The 20,028-nt window shown below is 40.8% G+C and overlaps 1 protein-coding gene across 1 annotated transcript; it reads right to left on the reverse strand.

Moving 5' to 3' along the window:
- Positions 1-12,611: 12,611 nt before the first annotated feature.
- On the reverse strand, positions 12,612-19,963 carry MZT1 (mitotic spindle organizing protein 1). Its single transcript, XM_072994735.2, has 3 exons — positions 19,466-19,963; positions 18,120-18,265; positions 12,612-14,595 (listed from the first exon to the last, which is right to left on the reverse strand). The coding sequence occupies exons 1-3, from the start codon at positions 19,512-19,514 to the stop codon at positions 14,572-14,574; spliced, it is 219 nt and encodes a 72-aa protein (XP_072850836.1). The 5' UTR covers positions 19,515-19,963; the 3' UTR covers positions 12,612-14,571.
- Between the last annotated feature and the right edge of the window lie 65 nt (positions 19,964-20,028).

Here is a 20,028-nt window from a genome sequence, read left to right on the forward strand (position 1 = left end):
GCCCCATTGTCTCCTTGCCCCCTTCACATTTTAAAGAATTGCCAAAATGCCCTCCAAGGAAATTGCAGAGGCATTTAAATCTGGCCCTGCATAAGAAATGTGATCACTTGAATTAACATTCCACCTGACAGGATTCTTTGCATTTCTTCATTGCCTTCACATCTCTGCTTGTCTCGGGGATTCTACAAATTCCAGTCTGGATCAGTCATGTTCATTAAAATCCTCCTGCACTGTCTGTTTCATTATTTGTGCCATCTTTCCCCTGAAACAAAGGGGCAGATTGTCTGCTACAAGGGACACCTGCAGGAAGGTGCAGACCGTACAAAGGCTGGGATTGAAATGATTCCTCCTCCCCCCCCCCCAATGTAGGCAGCAAGCAATTACTTTTGCTTGCGATAGCAGACTGTCAGCTTTAAGCCTGAGACATTCCTCTAGAAGATTAGTCCAAATTATATTTTATTGCAGTGGCCTGCTTGCCTGGCCTAAACTTCATCTAGTTCTTAGCCTAATGGAATTCAATCAAGGGTATTAATACATAGTTTATGACATGTTTGGAGTTCTTTTGCTATCAGCACTGTTTCATGAGAGGGGGCTTCAAACAGCATCAGATAACCATAAACTGGATGCTGGATGTTGTAGAGCAAAAAGAGAGGATTTTATCATCTTGTTGAACCAGTGGCGGTGCTTAAATTAAACTGTCTGAACAAAGCTTTTGCATGTCAGCCTGTTGAACAGCAAAATGAAAGAGTGACACACTTCAAAGATCACAGAGGGAGAGAGCAAGAGAGCACCCCAGGAACTTATGTAACTTCAACTGATTACAAGCCACTGAAGCAAAAGTATCTGTTCAGCTTTGTGCAGTATGAGGTTTAGTGCACCAGTCTGTATGTTGCAGTTGCATCTGCTGAATAGAAACAGTGCCTGTTTCTAACTAGCAAAACAGCTTGGTCATGAACATGTATCTCTGTTGGACTTTTAAAAAAAAAAATCTATCAATTGTATTATTTAGTTTCAGGATTACGTTTTAGGTGAAGAGATAATGCTAAAGGACTGTGGTGTGTGCCAGTTAAGGAGGATAGGCCCTGTAACATCTCAGTGTGGCCATAGCCCAACCGGGGCAGTTGTAAAGGTAAAGGTTCCTCTTGACAATTTTTGTCCAGTCGTGTTTGACTCTAGGGGGCGGTGCTTATCCCCATTTCCAAGCCATAGAGCCAGCATAGGGGCAGTTGTACCTCAGTCTAAAAAGCAGATGAAGCTTTTACCTATGCCCCTAACCTTTCTATGTCTCCCCTCATGACATATGTTAAAAGCCAAGAAGTCTCTGTTTAAGTATCAGTTCTTGATTTGTTTAAAGTTGCAACTACATGGGCAAATACTGTGGGATCTGCTCCACTTATGACATGGATAAATTGAAAGTATTTTTATTGTATTTTTTTTACTGATTATATGATGCAAAGGCTGATTTGAATCATTCCAGCCTTTTTTTTTTGCTTCCAAAGCAGTTTTGTTTTTGTTTTCTGCTGCTGGGGGACTTCTACTTTTTCAATCCAGAATGATGTGGACTGGCTTTTCTACATGTGATTAGTTGTGATTAGTTCCTGTAACGACGGGGTGGTGGTGTCTGTAGGTATTTTTGTGACATAGGTAGTTGCAGTGTGATATTCAGGATTGAACATGCTCTGAAGAAGCTACTTGGATGAGTAGCGAAACGTTTCAGCCTAATAAAAAAGAAGTCCAGTTGCCATGACTCAACTTCCAGATGCTCCCACATTCTTTCCTCTCCCCCAATAATCTTCTGAATTATTACTTTTTTACAATAATGAGATTAGTGCTGTCACCTTATTGCTGGGTCATTGTTGTTATGATTCCCCATATTTACACCCCTGTCAGTTTCCTGTCAGATTAGCAGAGGTGGGACTTGAGGAAGGAAATATCATCAGAGGCAAGACTGGAGGAATGAAGGAAAGAAAGGGAGCTGTGGGCTGCATTGAATAGCATCTTGCATGAATAGTGAATTCCTCAATCAATCTGTATGAGCACTGACTGCAAATTCAAATGTAATACCGACTGTGAATCAAATCCAGTGAAGTCACATCCTAAGCTAGAAATGATGGCTATCAGATTCAAACAAGCAAGGACTTAACCCAAATATAGGCCATAGTTTAGGACTTGTCCTAAAGTATTAATTATAGTTTCTTGGGTCAGACAAACCAGGCAGCTGTGTTTAACTAATGTCTAACAGATGCATCTGGCTTAGAAACCATTAAATATGTTCTCTCCCCCTCCTCCATACTTTATCCTTTTTCTTCCCTTGACCAAACTCCAGTATTCATCTTCACTTGTGTAAATGGAGCTCCCTATTTAGAAGTTTAAAGGTACTGATGGCTCACCTGGGGCCACAGGCAGTATAGAGGGGATTTGCCAACCTTGCAGGAGAAGTGAAGGATTGTTTCTCCTCCACAACTAGGAGTTTTTTTTACCAGCGCCAAAATTCAGCCACTGGCTAGTTGGTCCAGTGAGATCCCTTCTTGGCACTACAGGCAGCTGAAGTAAGAAAAGGAAGAGGAGGGAAGATTCTGGCCAATCTCCCTGTGATGACTGAGAGGCAGGCAGAAAGAATATCTGAAGCAGGGGAGACACCTGAGATCCTCACAGGAACCCAGGCAGAGTGATCCTGTAGTTACAGAGCTCCCAAACTGGTTGCTCCTGTCACCATACATTACACTGGACACTACAATTGTTGAAAAGAAAGCCCACCTACTTGACCGGGCTCTTGTTCCAGGTTCCAACACAGGTGAAAAAATGTGTCCTGATTATTTCCCATGGGCAGGGATTTTTCAGTGTGAAGGAGAGGAACAGGCATTTTCAAAGAGGTGACCATTATGGGTGCAAGGGAAAGGAACTCATAGTTGTAGTTTATATAGCATACTTCTAGTAGGTTTGGTTGGGGAGGATCTTTCTAGGCTGGGCTGGCTGCCAATTAGTCCAGTGGTAATCGATTGGCCCTTCCCTGTCTCTGATTTTAAAGAGAGCCATGCCTCTCTGCTTAAGAGTATTTTCCCTCTCTTTTTAGTCTGCTGGCAAGTATGTATCTTCCACTGCCTCCCGGAGTTGTGTCAAATTCATGTTGGTTGCTTCGCAGACACTGTCCAGCCATCTCATCCTCTATTGTCCCCTTCTCCTCTTGCCTTCACACTTTCCCAACATCAGGGTCTTTTCCAGGGAGTCTTCCCTTCTCATGAGATGGCCAAAGTATTGGAGCCTCAGCTTCAGGATTTGTCCTTCCAGTGAGCACTCACGGTTGCTTTCCTTTAGAATTGATAGGTTTGTTCTCCTTGCAGCCCAGGGGACTCTCAAGAGCCTCCTCCAGCACCACAATTCAAAAGCATCAATTCTTCGGTGGTCAGCCCTCTTTATGGCCCAGCTCTCACTTCTGTACATCGCTACTGGAAAAACCATAGCATCGACTATGCGGACTTTTGTTGGCAAGGTGATTTCTCTGCTTTTTAAGATGCTGTTGAGGTTTGTCATCGCTTTCCTCCTGAAAAGCAGGAGTCTTTTAATTTTGTGGCTGCTGTCACCATCTGCAGTGATCATGGAACCCAAGAAAGTAAAATCTGTCACTGCCTCCATATCTTCCCCCTCTATTTGCCAGGAGGTGATGGGACCAGTGGCCACGAACTTAATTTTTTTGATGTTGAACTTTGCACTCTCCTTTTTCACCCTCATTATGAGGTTCTTTAATTCCTCCTCACTTTCTGCCATCAGAGTGGTATAATCTGCATATCGGAGGTTGTTGATATTTCTTCTGGCAGTCTTAATTCTGGTTTGGTATTCCTCCAGTCCAGCCTTTCGCATGATGTATTCTGCATATAAGTTAAACAATATACAGACTTGTACTCCTTTCCCAATTTTGAACTAATCAGTTGGTAGATATGCTTAGAAGCTCAATAATATTTTTCATTTCCTATTTCCTTATAAGAACTCTGATGTTCTTTCATATATTTAAAGTTTTTGGAACTATACTTTTTTATTTTTAAATAAAATATTACAGAGAGGTATTCTCTTTCATATGCTACAATATTGCAGTACTTTTTCTTTTCAAAGGAATTAACCCCATTAAGAGGCAATCTCTCTGTACATGTTTTTGCCACCAGCTTTGGCTTTCACCTAAATCTGTAATATGAGTATCTACTGAGAAAGTAACATTCTGTGTCTGCATCTGCAGAATGGAGTGCTAGATCACTAACAAGGCTGAAGTGCTCCTTTTTGCCACATCTGTCCAAGCCATTCATTCTGGGAGGAAGGCGGTGCTGAGAAAGGCAGGCACAGCGCAGATCAAAAGACCAGTGGAATATGCAAATTTGCTTTCAAATGTTATAAGCACATCAATGGCAGGTTTTTACGTGAACCAGAGCCTGTAATAACACCTGAATAAGAGTTTTCATAAGCCACCTTGGAGGTGACAGAAGCATTACATGGATTAGTGTTCCAGTTGTGGCTCAACAAAATGTGACACTCATCCCAGGGGTTTCTCATGAAAGGCAAACCACAGCATTTGCAAGGATTTGTTTATATCATGTATTTGTTAGTTGTTTTATAAAATGTAAGTGAGGTGAAAACCCAATCTCTTCCATTTCTTGTTTTGAGAAAGTTTTGATTAGAACTGAGAAAAATTCCCTCTACTTACAGCTTTATGAGTAAGAGTGCAATTAGAACAGAGCAGGACAAGTAGAACTCCTTTGTTTGATATACTTTAAGGGAATGAGAGAGCTATAAAAGATCTTTCAAGTCCAGGTTGTTTCCATTCAATTTCTGATAGATAATTTAGAAATAAATATAAACCATCATTATGAAAGAAAATATTTTACCACAATGATACCATTGCTTATCAGCCAAAATCCCGTTGTTTTTTTACATGTGCAGAAACCAAATTGCAAAACGTGTACTGGCTTCTTGCTGCTAATTAACAAGCGCCTGCTTGGATTTCTGGCCGTGTGCCAGTATGATGGGTTGACACACATGCCCCAAAATCCAAACAGTGGCTCAAAAGGTGCCAATGAAAATGCTTTGTGAGTCCTGCTGTTTGCCTGCCACAGATGTGACGATGCATCTACAGGGAAAGCATCCTTATGGACATCTGGCAAAACTTCTGGAATAGAACTTGCAGATTGTCTTCAATACCCCCCACTCCACCCTGTGCTATTCTGGATGTGATAAACACCCAGAGCATTGCGCTGGAAATGTTCTGGCACGAGAGGAGATTTCTATCAAATATGGTGGGACTATTATTTAGCTACCTTAAGCTCGGGAAAAGCTGGTCACTTTCTGATCTCCAATGCAGAGAAATGCCTCTTGGATAGATCTCAAGGAATCTGCAGAATGATACAGAAGCAATGGTCTGTGGTGTCTCTTAGAAGCAAGCCATTCATATTTTCAAAAGAACTAACTGGCCTGAAGAAGAGTCCTGGATAGTTCTTTGTGATGTTTCATTAGTCCTAATAAAAGACACCATCTTAGAGTTGCTTTTTCAATCAATAGGAATTCAAAGTACTTAACTTTATCTGCGTCATGCCCTACTTTTTCTTATGGCCACAATTTTACTAACAAGCACAAAACATGCTTCATATGATTAGCCATTAACTTTAATCCTTTGAAAACAAGCAACACATATTTTGTACTAGAATGAAAAACCTGCAGTGTTCTTTCTTTAAGCAAAGAGACTAGCCTGGATGTCAAGGTTTGGCTGCCATCTAGCGGACTAATATCCTCAAAGCTATTTATTTACCATTACTCTCTTAACAACGAAAAATAGTGATGAAATTCATAATCAAATCACTCTTCTCAGGTTGTGGTATGCAATGTGGCAAACAATGACTTTGGCTGGTCACTAAGTTTTTGAACTGCTTTTTTAAAAAAATACTGATGTCATTGCAAACCTGGAAAAGAAAATAGGAAAAGAGCCACTGGGAATACAAGAACGTCCTGTGGCACCTTAAAGACTAACAAATTTATTTATTATCTCCTAAGCTTTACATGGTCTATTGTCCATTTTGTCAAATCCTTCAGCCTTCCAATTCATTAGTAGATTCCATTCCACTACCAATGGTTTGCATCTAGATAAGAGATTCTTATGACTGCTGATGTAAATCGCTTTACCTTCTGTCAGAATTAGAGATGGGCATGAATTTTTTAAAAAACTAATCACCAAATTTATTCTAAAATTGCTAATTCATCAATTCATATTCATATGAATTAATGCCCCCAACAAATATGAATCAATGAATTTGTAGCGATTTTTGATTCATTGATTTGTTTGGGTATAAAATGGCCCCCAAGGCACCTAGGGACACCAAAATTGAAAGGAAGCTTCGTCTGACTCTCCTCTACAATCCTGCTGTGATTGGTGGCAATTGGGTTTCAGATGTCTGAGTTATACATCCACAAAGAGCCCCCCAAGAAAGTTCCCCCTAGGCACCGAGAGACACCAAAATCACAGAGAAGCTTCCCCTGGCTCTCCTCTATAATCCCTCCAAATTTGGTGAAGAGTGGGTTTCCCCAAGCCAACTGTTAAAGGACATTTTCCTGGGGGGACCAACTATATGTTGTAGGATTAGCTTTTGCTGCAACAGACTAACAGAGCTACCCTTTGGAAATTGTTGCAAGGATGGCTAAGGGATAAGAAAATGTGAAATTGTCTCTGCCTTGATTGTGTTCTTTGTTTAAATTCAACCTACCCTTTCATCCCATCCTCCTTTGTATCAGGCTGTGAGACTGTCTGGTGTGGGAGGGGAAAGGTTCTGTTATGAAATTGGTTCATAGTCTTGACGCACATCCTTTTCGATGCACAACCTTTCTTCTAAATGTGCACATTTTCATACATATGTCCCATTGATTGAAATATGCATTTATCTATATTTATTACAATATATTATACATTGAAAAGAGAAAGAGGAAAAAAGTTCATGTGCCACATATGTTTTATCCCCAGGATGGGAAACTGAAAGATATGCACTCACTTCCATTAATGGTTTCATGAATCAAAAATGAGATGAATTTGCATACAGTTGCTTTTCATGCCAGGTGTAAAATAACTTGGTGAAGGCGATGGAATGGCACTGGAGTGTTTGGGGCAGCTCTTCGGAGCAAAACAGAACCTTCTACAGAAAACAATTTTGGTGATGGAGATGATTGAAAACCAATGGTATCTTATTCAGATAGGTAAGTACTTAGAGTCAAGAAAATACATTTGTATCAATCAGATGCTAGGTACTGTACAGTGGTGCCTTGCAAGACGATGTTAATTCGTTCTGCTAATTCCTCCAGGAAAGACTGTTTTGCGAAGTGCTATAGCAATCACAAAAACTCATCGTCATGCAGATTCATCATTTTGCGAGGTAATCATCTAGCAGGGCACTACTGTATTTATAAATGTCATTCTTTGTACACCTTTTCATTTATTCAGCCAGGTTTTTCGTATTTTACAAGTAATACTATGTAGTGAGAATAAATGCCTATGGGTGGTACCAGAGGGCCTGGAGGAATTAGCAAACAAGAGGCATATGCCCAGACAAGTAGTTCCTATCTCCCCACATGCCTCTCCAGTGACAGAATTCTCTGGTTGCTTGAGAAACAGCAACAAATGGCTCTTCAAATATAAATTATAATTGAATTGCAAATCAGATGTTAAAATGAGGTTTCTGTCCTAAGAACCTTTACTTATAGATTAAAATAAAATTCAACAGGACTTGTTTTAGAGAGAATATAATCAGGATGACAGCCTTAAATAGAAAAAAAATGCTGTTATTTTCTCTGCAGTCTGAATAGGTAAGCCAAATTCATTTCCTTCTAAATGTTATGTCCTCCTGTGTTTTCTCCCAATATTTCTTCTGTACTCTCTCTATTGTAACAAGAAGCATGTTAAAAAACATATAGGAGCATTTTAACTCCTAAGCTAATTGCTGCAGATCACAGTACAAGTCCCTGGATATTGAATTAACTACTAGCATCTCTCTTTAAAACACTTCCAACCCTCATGCTTGCACAAAAATATGAAAAAGAGTTGCAAGTACAGTACAGTTAATAATTTAAAAGATGCAATAGAAGCGAAACTGTAAACTTCTCAGGTTTTAAAGTCAGGGTTTTTTGTTTGTTTGCTTGCTTTAAATCCACTTATTTTAAGGATCAGCCTGGGATTTTGAACAGGTAGATTAGCTGTTAAACTCTGCTCTCCTGAAGATAGCTGCCAGATTCAGCAGGTGAAAGGGGATTTATTACAATTTCTAGCAAGCCAGGGCTTGTTCTCTGACAATTTAATATCACACAAAGAAGTGTAACATGCCAAAGGATGGAGGCAGGCAGATGAATTTTAAAAGGAGGTTTTGTCCCTCCACTTGGAGCAAGTAGTAATGACAATAAATGCAACTTGGCACCTGGTTATCCTTAGGCCACAACACCTGAAAGTATTCTGCCACCAAGCATGCTCACTGCAAAAACTATGAATTGAGGAGACCTTAGCTGATGTACCGCTGCAAAAGAGATATACCTCTGGAAAGACCTGGCAACAAAATTGCAGTTTCCATCTAAGAAATACAGTATTTTGACACACTTGCCAGAATGCTATTTGTCTAGGTATAATATTATTATGCCTACGTAAATGAGCTGGGCGCTACACCATCAAAACAAAGATTGCACAATTAGGTTGTTGTAGGTTTTTTGGGCTGTTTGGCTGTGTTCTGAAGGTTTCTCTTCTTAACGTTTTGCCAGTCTCTTTGCTGACCGTAACATTTGTACAGTGGTGCCTCGCAAGACGAGTGCTCCATTTCACAACGAAATCGCATTACAACGAAGTTTTTGCAATTGCAAAACGATGTTTCCTATGGGGGAATTTCGCTTTGCGATGATCCGTTCCCTGCTTCGGGAACCGATTCTCGCAAAACGATGATTTTTGGCCAGCTGATCAGCAGCTTCAAAATGGCCACCGGGTAAAAAAAATGGCTCCCCGCTCTTTTCTGAGACGGATTCCTCGCTGCATGGGCAGGGAAAATGGCCGCGCTATGGAGGATCTTCGCTGGACGGTGAGTTTCAAGCCCATAGGAATGCATTAATCGGGTTTTAATGCCTTTCTATGGGCTTTTTAATTTCGCTTTACGATGTTTTCGTTCTACAGCGATTTCGCTGGAACGAATTAACATCGTAATGCGAGGCACCACTGTATTTTTGTGATGGGCCTGAATACTGTTTGTAGGTTGCGTTTTTTCAAAAATTTCCCCATGCGGTCAGTGACCCCTTTGATGTATGGCAGAAATACTTTATTTGTGGGTGGCTGTTTTTCTTCTTCAGTTCGGTGTTGCTTTCTTGGTTTGATGGCTCTTGTAATTTCATTCTTAGAACAGCCATTTCCCTGTAGGGCCCAATTCAGATGGCTGAGTTGGGAGCTGAGAAACTGAGCTTCACAGTTCTGATTTGCACGGTCTACCAGTGTTTTGATTATGCCTTTTTTTTTGTTGTGGGTGGTGGTTGGAGTTTTTGTGTAGACCTTGGGTTTTCTGTAGACCTTGTCCCAATAGGAGGTTTGCATATGACCATGATAAAGGACAAAAGGGACCCCCTCACCACTGGAGGAGTATACTGGATACCTTGAAGTTGCAGCCAGGTATATACTGTATTGGGACCACAAAACATAGCATCCAACAACAGAATCAAAGGACATGAAAGACACTGCAGTCCAAAACAATCGGAAAAATTGACAGTAGCTGAACATGCCCTGAAACAAGTTGGACGTGAAATCCTATTTCAAAACACAGGAGTACTGGACAACACCAGCAATCATTATGGTAGACTACACAGGGAAGCCATCGAAATCCACAAACATCAGCAGAGCTTCAGCAAAAAAGAAGAAAGTCTAAAACTCAACAAAGCCTGGCTCCCAGCACTGAAGAATACAGCCTGAAAAAGGTCAACGAACTCTACCCAGCCACAAGGACTGGTGATCTTTGCACACAAAAGACCAGCTAATGACACCCATCTATCACAGTGACAGACCATCCCCCCCTTATCTCAACAATACACCCATAGCAAAAAACACCCTGATCACCATAATCACCCAATCTCCTGAAAAGGACAAAAAACTGATCCCACAGCTTCAAATACTCAATTATCCCGCACACTACATCAGAACACAGACAGAGTTCTTACTCCTATCCTCTAATGATGCCAGCTGCAGAGACTGGTGAAATATTAGGAAGAAAAACCTTCAGAACACAGCCAAACAGCCTGGAAAACCTACAACCACAGAATCATATTTTCACAGAGTTGGCAGAGACCACAGGGGCCATTGAGTCCAACCCCCTGCCATGCAGGAACACCATCATCCATCATCAAACCATTTGATCCTAGCCGTGAAAGTCTTCGAGAATACATTGCACAGTTTGATTGCACAGTTGGTTGAACAGTTCCCATTGTGGTTGATTATGTCACATAGCTGCAGAAGTGCTTTGTGAATAGCACTTCCATTTTGCTTACTACCACATTGTGTAACACTGAGTTACAGGTAGGTAGCTACCAACAGGATTTCAACCACTTGGTAATTTCAATTTGGCTTTTATCTGACCCCAATTGACTGAGCCTAATGAGTTTACTAAATTATCAGCCCAATTCCCAGATGGGGGACTCAGGTTCTCTATGTCACCCCCTTCCCCACCAGCCAAGCAGGAACATATCCATTTTGAACAAAAGCCAAGTGAAGAGGTATGGGAACACACATGGCCTGTGCTTCTTTGTTGGAGAACTGGGTTGTTATACTCATTCCATAGTTGCCTAAGCTGTAACCACAAAACAGCAACCTCCCCAAGAACTCCTAGACTAAGAGCAACTTTCCTGGCAAAATACATCTTGCCATGTACATTTGGACTTTACGCTTTGGATTTTTTAAATTCTTCACAGTGGTACAAACCTGATAAAATGGTTTTAACCCATGAAAGCTTGTTTATTGTATGATTTTTCCCCCTCATGGTCTATTAAGGTATCACCTATTTTTTCATTTGTATTTTAGAGTTTTTTTAGTCACTGTGTTATTACTGGATACATTTCTATTATAAACTTAGTGGAATTTATTTTCCTATTTCTATTGTGGACAGCTGAACCTGCAGGCAAAAGAGGCGAGCCTTTAAAAACAGAGAACACTAATCTTCTAGGAATGAGACTGGAATCCCTACCCCACACAGGCAGTCTTTGTCTTCAGCCATCTAGCTGAAGTGGGAAAGTTATCCCCCTACACTTGTTGAAGCAGTCCTCTTATCACCCCTCACGGCCAGCTGTGCTAGCTAGAGCTAATGAAGTTGCATTACAGTACCTGGGGCTGCATTACACAAGGACCTCTGTAGAGATCCAGGATCTAGTAACTATACACCCCTTTGCCTGTTTCCAAGTTACTACCTTCTTGCTAACAGTGCATAGTCCCCCTTTTGTCATCCCTATGTGCAGTTTTGTATCAGTCCTTTTTCCTTCCTCCTCCACTCACTGGATTCTTGTTCTTTTTAATACTCCTCCTAACTCTTCATCTCTCTGGTACTCCCCCCCCTCCCTTTACAGGATCTTGATACCTGGTTTATTTTTAGTGCTGTGATGTTTTGTTGGGAACCTCTGTTATCTTAGTTCATTATCTCCTTTCCCCTCAAATGTTATTCATCACTAGGGGAAGGATTTCTGTGACATATTTTTTCCGCAATCTATTTTTGAGCTTATTGGTGGGTTTGAACATGTTTATGACTAATCTGGTGAAAAAGACCTATGTGGCGGATGCCCAAGTCGCTCCTGTCAATTACAGTGGAACCTCATGCGCAGGAGCCAATGAGAGGACAGGAGAGGCAGAAGTTTAGTCAGCTAGACAGTTGGAGAGTTAGAGGAGGAGGAGGAGGAGTGAGGTTTGCTGAGAGAGAGATAGTCACAGATAGAGAGATATTACTAATAAATAGACACTGGTTAAATTGAAAATAAATAAACAAGAAGTGATTTAATGTGGAACATAAAATATGATATGATTGTGATCTAATGAACATGAACAAAGACCATCTGTGATTCTGAGTTACCCTTTCATACCCTTTAATAAAACTGTTATTGGCAGCAAGTGTGAGAGTAAAGTTCTTTACTGTGTGGATAAGAGAAATCCACTGGTGGCAGCGAGAAAGAAGGAACGTTGCCAGCGTGGACCTGGGTTGAGGGAAACAAACAGTGTACGTCACAGGCCAGATTACTCATAAACATATTTGAACTTGCTTATGGGTTCAAATGTAGGTTGCAGAGAAAATATGAAATGTCATAGAAATCCTCCCCCTATTCATCACCTACACTTCCTCTACGTCCCACCTCCATCCTTCCCACTTTTCTATTTTATATGCTTGTTAAAAACCTCCTAAACTTTGGTCTCCTTGGTTATTTGTATCTTCTTCTCCCCAGTCCCAACTTCATTCTACACATGTTTTTAAATATTAACCAACATGACACATTTCCCTCGCTTCACTGAAGTCTGACTGCAAGTTATTTAGTTCTCTGAACAGTTCAGTTTCTTACCATCTCAATCTATGTCAGAAACTTGGCTACACCATATACGATTTTTCCCCGATTTCGAAACCTTTATTGGCATATGAGCGGACAACAACAGAACATGGGTACAAGCCAAGCGATGATCAGAGTAAACATAAAATAGGAGATATACTCAACAAGTAGTATCATAGGTAATGGGTTAAATTTGAGATTTCCAAAAGATATCTTGCAACGGCAGATGTAATCCGCGGGCAAGAATCATTCAGGAAAAAGGATAGGGAGTTGGGCAAGAGAGAAAGCCACAGTTCGAGAAACAGCTTTCTCAGAGATGAATGCGCCGGGCAATGAAATAAAACATGGTCCAGGGAATCTGGGAGGGTATGACAGAAAAAGCAGAGCCTATTTGCACGGGGGATCTTAGCAAATCGGCCTGCATGAACCGCCGAAGGGAAGATATTGAGGTGAGCTAACATAAATGCTCTTCTCTGACCAGGGTTGGTCAGTGAAGAGAAATAGTTAGAAGGACGTCCTAGTACACCATATACACAATGCAGTTTGGGTAGATGTGTTGTGTACTGAAAGTGGGAGCACAAATTTAAAATTCCACTAAGAAAATGCAATTTACTATTTCAGCACACTGCTAAGCAAACATCTCAGCTGTATAATGATTTGTTTTATTTGTTATAAAGCAGTAATCTTAATAAAATAAATCATATGTAATCCTCATAACTTTCAAAATTCATACTATGAAAATGTCCTTTCTGTTTCATAAAGTTATGTTATTTTTTCTTCAGATGTTGCCTAACCTAAAATATTCAGATTTTCTTTTCGTTATAAATTTTGTAAAATCCAATGAAGCTATTCTAACATCATGACTGGCTATGTCCCGGTTAGCATTTTCAGTACTCTGAATTCAAGTGTGATACAAAAATCCAAATGAAATACTAAAATACAAAAAGGAAGAAGAAAGGGGAAGAGCAAAAATATGAAAGTAATTCTTAAATCCTTAAAGCAATCCTTAAGTAATCCTTAAAGCAACGCAACACTTAAAAATGCTCTTGCGATTATTAGTGTGGATTGGGGTAGAAAAAGTGTGGATTCAATCCACCCACTGTCATCAAACAAAGATATCACTGTGAAACTGAAGGATCAATTTATGTCCACAAATAAAACTGTGGTCAACCTTCACTGAAGCTGATCACCTTTTCAATGGATGTGCTAATATGTTGTTATTGTTTATATGGTGTTTCATAACACATTAAGAAGATACATGAAGGAATACAAAATTTGATTAGATGAAAATTAAACATGGTTAGTCTCAATGAAAGGAATTTAATAAATGTTTCACCTTTCACTGAAATTAAAGAGAGTTCAGCAAATGCAAATTATGACATATTTCCTCAGAAATAAGTTCCTTTAAAGAACTAATAAAGAATAATTTGCACATACAATATGGATGTATTTAAACAAACAAGGGAAACAAAACCTTTTCCAAACATCAGCTTCCTTCATAGTATGGCATGTTGCTTTTTAAATTTAGTAAAATAACAATCAAAATTTCAATTTTACTCAGTGAGATTTGTACAATATAGGAAAAATCCAATTAAACTGTATGAGAGATTTTGCATATGTTCAAAAGTAAATCCATTTTAATCCAAGTCCCTCATTCAAATTGCAGTTCTACACATAAAGGAAGAATACTTCAAAGGTAATACATTACATGGTTACATTCTAGCATAATTTTAAAGGATATGAACTATCTGGAAGATGGCCAATAAAATACTCAAATTTGTTGACTACATAATTCAGTATTTCTGAAACACTGTATCCCATAAAAACTATGAAAAATTACTGGCTAACAAGTACTGTATTCTAAAACCCCTTATTACATCATACTTCTTCAGTGAAGTCTGCTGAAATCAACACAAGCAATAATAAGGTCATATAGTCCTAGCCAATGGACAATCCCTTAGTTGTCTGCCGGGCTCCTACTTCATTGTTCTTCTCAATGAAAATATCTTCTCAGTATCAGCTGGTCATATTTTCAGTTGCCTAGGAAGAATAATGTAGTTATATGGATTCAGTAAAAATGAAAATTAACATTTTCAGCTGCCCTATTGAAAAGGCAGAATTATCAAGTGTATAAAATTATTGGGATGGCCTAGATGCTCAAAGCATGGTAGGAATGAAAACAAAACAATAATTCTTGAAGTTAGTGCAAGAAAGGTGTCACGGTAAGTGTCCTGAGCACCTGCTTAACTGTTAAACAAGAAACATCCAAATATTATGGGACAGAGAAAGTAGGGTGTTGTTTGCTGCCCCTGCTGTTGCATCAGGCCAAGAGATTATGTGGTATATGCATGCAGACACCTAGCACATGCAATGCTTCTTGAGCATGTAGGATAATAAATTGTAAGGGAATCTACATGTGCATAACAGGCTTTCTGCTTCAGGCTCCTTCCACAACTCTACACAATATATTGGAGAGGATCGAAGCCCGACTTTCACCAGTATGATAACAACTTGGGGCAGGGGATGGTACTTGTAAGATAGTTATGTGTAGCAGAAATACCAGGCTACCCATGCCAAGTCATTTAAAAAAGTGTTCCCTTCTGTTCCACTAACCTGATCATTAGTGTTCTAAACTTTCTACAGTGGCGCCTCGACTTACGAACATCCCAACATACAACCATTTTGAGTTACAACCAGCTGTAGCTGCAAAATTTTGCTTTGACTTGCGGCTGGAACTTTGAGCTACAACCAAAAAAAGGCAGGGAATTCAAATTGCTAAGCATTGGTAGGCTAAGAGGCTGCTTCTTTGTAGATCTTTCACCCCAACAGCTAGAGTGAATGCGATCGGAGGAGGCTTCAGACTGCCTGGTAAGGTAAGGTGCTGCTTTATGCTTTTAAAAATCTGTTCTAGGTGGGTTTTGCAGCGTGGTTCTGGGCTGGGCTGGGCTGATGATTTTATGCTCGTATGGATCTTGGTGGGGGGTTTGTGTTTTTTGGGTTTCCCTTCCCCCATTTCCGATGGGTCCTGCAGGGTTTGTTTGCTTTGCTTTTTTTCATTTCCGATGGGTCTTGCACACTTTGCTTGCTTTCTGTTGTGCTTTTTTGCATTTCCAAAGGGTCTCGCATGGTTTGCTTGCTTTCTGCTTTACTTTTTTGCATTTCCGATGGGTCTTGCAGTTTGCTTGCTTTCTGCTTTGCTTTTTTTTGCATTTCCGATGGGTCTTGCACGCTTTGCTTGCTTTCTGCTTTGCCTTTTTTTGCATTTCCGAAGGGTCTTGCATGGTGTGCTTGCTCTTCTCCCCCCCCCGGCCAGAATGGATTAATCACATTTCTGATGGGTCTTGCAGTGTTTGGGGGGGGGGGGTTTGATGATTTTTTTTCTTTGGTCGGAACAGATTAATTGCATTTCAATGCATTCCTATGGGAAATGGTGCTTTGACTTACAACTATTTTGAGTTACAACCATCTTCTGGAACGGACTATGTTCGTAAGTCGAGGCACCACTGTAATAAGGAAAAGCATTAATACTGCATTGATCTCTTGGGCACTGAAGAGAGGGTCAGAAGCAGGCCTGGATCAAGCTTTGGCATCTTTCTGCACCTATCACAGATGATAAGATTTATACCAGCTATTTTGTCTGCAAATTCTTGCTTCTGCTTTGATAGCTAAGAAGGAAAAAAATCTTTCTGCGCGCATCTCTTTTGAGTGTGATTAAGTTCAGTGGGTGAACTATGATTTACACTTTTCCCTCCACAAATATGCATAGCCATTAACTATTTTTAGAGCAATGTAATCTCACTTGCCATAGCAAAATCGGTGTAAATGTATTCCAGGCAGCCACATTCTGCTCTGTTTTGCACTTATGTAGGCAGACCCTGTGAATTGTGGGGCTAATCTACAAGGGGGTGGTGGGGCTTTTTGGGAAAAAAACTCTTAAGTTTAATACCCCACGAGCGGCCCAGCCATATTATGGAACTAGGAGTCATCAAATTGCAGGCCTCTTACCTCTACTTTGTTCCTACGTTGTTTCTTTAAAAGACACACCACACCCTCCATAGGGACTTGACTCCCCATGCACCCTTACAAATCGCAGGGAATCCTCACAACTCACAATGGTGCAATGAAAGAGTTTTCTGAGATGAAAAGAAACAGCACAGGAATGGCATGGAAGTAAAAGAGTTGCTCTACCCTTTTCAGTTTGATGGCTTCCACTCCTATAATTTGGCCTAGGTAATTCCTGCCTAATTATGGGAATTTTCCTTTTCCCTGAAATTCTCACCCCTACACTTGCAACTGTTTGATGTAAATGCTAATTTCAGATGCAATTTCTGCTGTAAAGTTCTGTTCTACAGCAAAATGGGGAAAAAGCAGGATGGGAGCTAGTCTTCATGTGGCTTTGAATATTTATGTGTACCAAAAAATCCAAAAACATCCACTTCCCTGCAAGAAAAAATAATTTCACTAGTGTTGTTGACATACTTGTTTTACAAATGTTCTGTTAATTTTTTAAATTTTCTATAGGATTAAGCATTCACCTAAATCCAGATATTAATCCCAAACTAAGCAGACCTGCTGAATCAATGGAATTTACAATAGAGTTGATGTTTTCATAGATTTAATAGGTCTTCTGAAGTTGAGACTAATAATTTAGGTCATTATCTTAATCTCAACAGAGAAAGTAGAACTGATCGCATGTCTCCTCAGAACTACATCTGACTGTACTAAATGGCTCTTATTCCTTAAAGCAGTGGTCCTCAACTTTGGGCCTCCAGATGTTCTTGGACTTCAACTCCCAGAAATCCTGGCCAGCAGAGGTGATAGTGAAGGCTTCTGGGAGCTGAAGTCCAAGAACATCTGGAGGCCCAAGGTTGAGGACCACTGCCTTAAAGGATTTAGAGTTGCCACCAAATTTACTGTAAATATAATTTGACATATCCATCTCATTAGTAGCCCCAGGACTCATTAATTTTCATAGCTGGAACAAATCCTAAGTCTGCAACATTTTGTGCGCCTACTTAGAAAGAAACAAGCCAGACCAATCCCACTCACACTTGCTTCCAAGTAAGCATGCAAAGGTCAGGCTGCAAATTTAAAAGGAAACTCTGCTTAACTGGAGGATATATATTCAGGTATGGATGCACATACCCCTTACAAACTCAAATCATAGGGCAACATCCTGTTGAATATTTACATGCACATGTTTTAATTGCAAAAGCTGCCATGGTGACCTGGCATGGCATCTGATGTTTGTCAGTTTATGTGCAGCCAGCACCAACTCAGACTGCTGCACCAGCTTGTACAGCTGGAGCTTTTCATGCACACAAGTATCAAACAAATACTGGGCATAGTTATCTGTTAAAAAAACAGCAGCAGGAGGAGGAAAAGCCCAATGTGAATGACAGGCTACAAAAATTGTTGTTAAAGAAGTCAGTATTTGAGGACAGTTCAGATTTTTTAAAAATTATGATTTTGGAAAGTATGATAAATAGGTGTGTATCAAGTTCAGATTATGTTCTCATGACACCAAGTAAAGAAATGTGCTGGTTTTCCATACATTTTCATACCTTTAGGGCTTCTGTTGCCTTGCGTAGCTCTTTAATTACAGCAGATAATGCCTCTGGGTTTATTCCTTGTTCACAAAGACGTACACAAATGGAGAGAGTTTCCATGTCTAAGCCAGTGTTTAGTATTCTTGATATCTCAAGTAGAACTGAAAAATATTTTCAAATGAAAGTTCAGTGTTTGTTTTTCTATTGATAATTTTTTGTATGTACATAATTTTTCAAAGGCATACTCATAAAAAAACAGAAGTGTAATGTCAGCTGTGAAGTATGAGACAGAAGTACTCTAGGGATCTTCCACAATGATTGTTAAAAATCTATCTGATAGAGTGAAGTTATACTATATATCTGTACTATTTCTCTTACACACAAAACTCTCATGGTGGTGGTACAATCATGTCCACTGGATTCCTTAAGTTATAGAAGTAATGGAAAATAGATGCACATGCTCCTATACATTTTTAATCTGTCAGAGGAAACAGTCATTGGACACATTCCCAGGCCAATTTACCTCTTACCCAGCCACAAGGGCCAGAGATCATTGCACAAAAAGACCAGCTAACGACACCCATCAATCACAGTGACAATTAAACTCTCCCTCCCCCCCTCACAAAAAAAAAATTCTGATCACCCTATCTCCCGAAAAAAGAAAAAAAAACCCTTCCCACAGCTATAAATACTCAACTATCCAACAAACTGCAACAGAGCATGGACAGAGTTCCTACTCCAGTCCTCTGAAGATATCGGCCACAGAGACTGGCGAAACGTTAGGAAGAACAACCTTCAGAGCAAGGCCTAAGAGCTGGAAAAACCCACAACAACCATTAGATCCCGGCCCTGAAAGCCATTACTCTGCTTCAGGGCTTCCCCAGAAGCCCCGGGTTGGCCACGATGGGAAAGGAGATGGATCTGAAGTCCGACGTGAAGGCAGGAGCTCTTCTTAAAAACCAACCTCAACCCACCCACCCACTCGCCACAGTTAGAAACAATGACAACTCGGGGACCATAAGCTCTATTGGGAGAGAGGAAGAGACAGAGGGAAAGGGGGGCAAAGACCCCTCAGAGGGGCAGGAAAAGGGTTGGAAAGCCTCCCCCAACAACCTCCCCCCCCTTCCCCTCCGAAGGGAAGAGCAACAGCCGGCGACTCTCTCTCTCTCTCTCTCTCTGTGTGTGTGTGTGTGTGTGTGAGAGAGAGAGAGAGAGAGAGAGAGAGAAACAACATCTCCCGACAACTGGGCCCCGCAATACAGTACGTCTTCTGAGGGGAGTCGGGGTGGGTGGGGAAGCGGGAGTGAGGAAGGGTTGGGGACCACCGACATCTTCTCCCCCCCCCCCTCCAAGATCCTCACCGTCCATGGTCTCTCTCACGGCGTTTAAATTAGCAGCGGGATTCGCCATGGATGCGCCCGGGGGGGGGGGGAGGCGGAAAAACAACAACAAAATTCTGGGGGCCGCAGAGGCTGGCGGCGCCCTCTCACCCGGATGCAGAAATGTGTCCTTTTTTTTGTTAAAGGGAGCGGCTGGGTGGGTGGAAAGCAGCTAACCTCCCTTTGCTCGGTCCATCCTCAGGCTTGAGTATTAAGACAGAGCAGGTTCCCCCGCACAACAGTTCTCCTCTCTCTCTATTACAGGCAGGGATTATTCTCCCTAAAGAGGGAAGACGAGGGAGCTTCACGGCACACAAACGTTAACGTTGAACAACAGTTTTCATAACTCTATGGTTCACAGGCAATCCCGTTTAACAGTATCCTTCATTTTAGTGCCGGAAGTGCATGCTTTGTAGAGGGTTCTTTTTTTTCCTCCGTGATACTCCCCTGTTTCTCATTGAAAAAAGTCAGTCCCCAGCCGCTTCGCATAGAGCGCATGCGTCAACTAAATGGCTACTTTTTTTCCGCTTCACCCGCCTTCCTAC

Source organism: Pogona vitticeps, chromosome 3 (genome assembly GCF_051106095.1).
Source record: "Pogona vitticeps strain Pit_001003342236 chromosome 3, PviZW2.1, whole genome shotgun sequence".
NCBI classification, from domain to species: domain Eukaryota; kingdom Metazoa; phylum Chordata; class Lepidosauria; order Squamata; family Agamidae; genus Pogona; species Pogona vitticeps.

Coding starts and splice junctions, on each gene's coding strand:
- MZT1 (XM_072994735.2), bottom strand. CDS start 19,514: ATGGCGAATCCCGCTGCTAATTTAAACGCCGTGAGAGAGACCATGGAC. Junction 18,266..19,465: donor CGTGAGAGAGACCATGGACG/GTGAGGATCTTG, acceptor AATATTTTTCAG/TTCTACTTGAGATATCAAGA. Junction 14,596..18,119: donor AGGCAACAGAAGCCCTAAAG/GTATGAAAATGT, acceptor TATTCTTCCTAG/GCAACTGAAAATATGACCAG.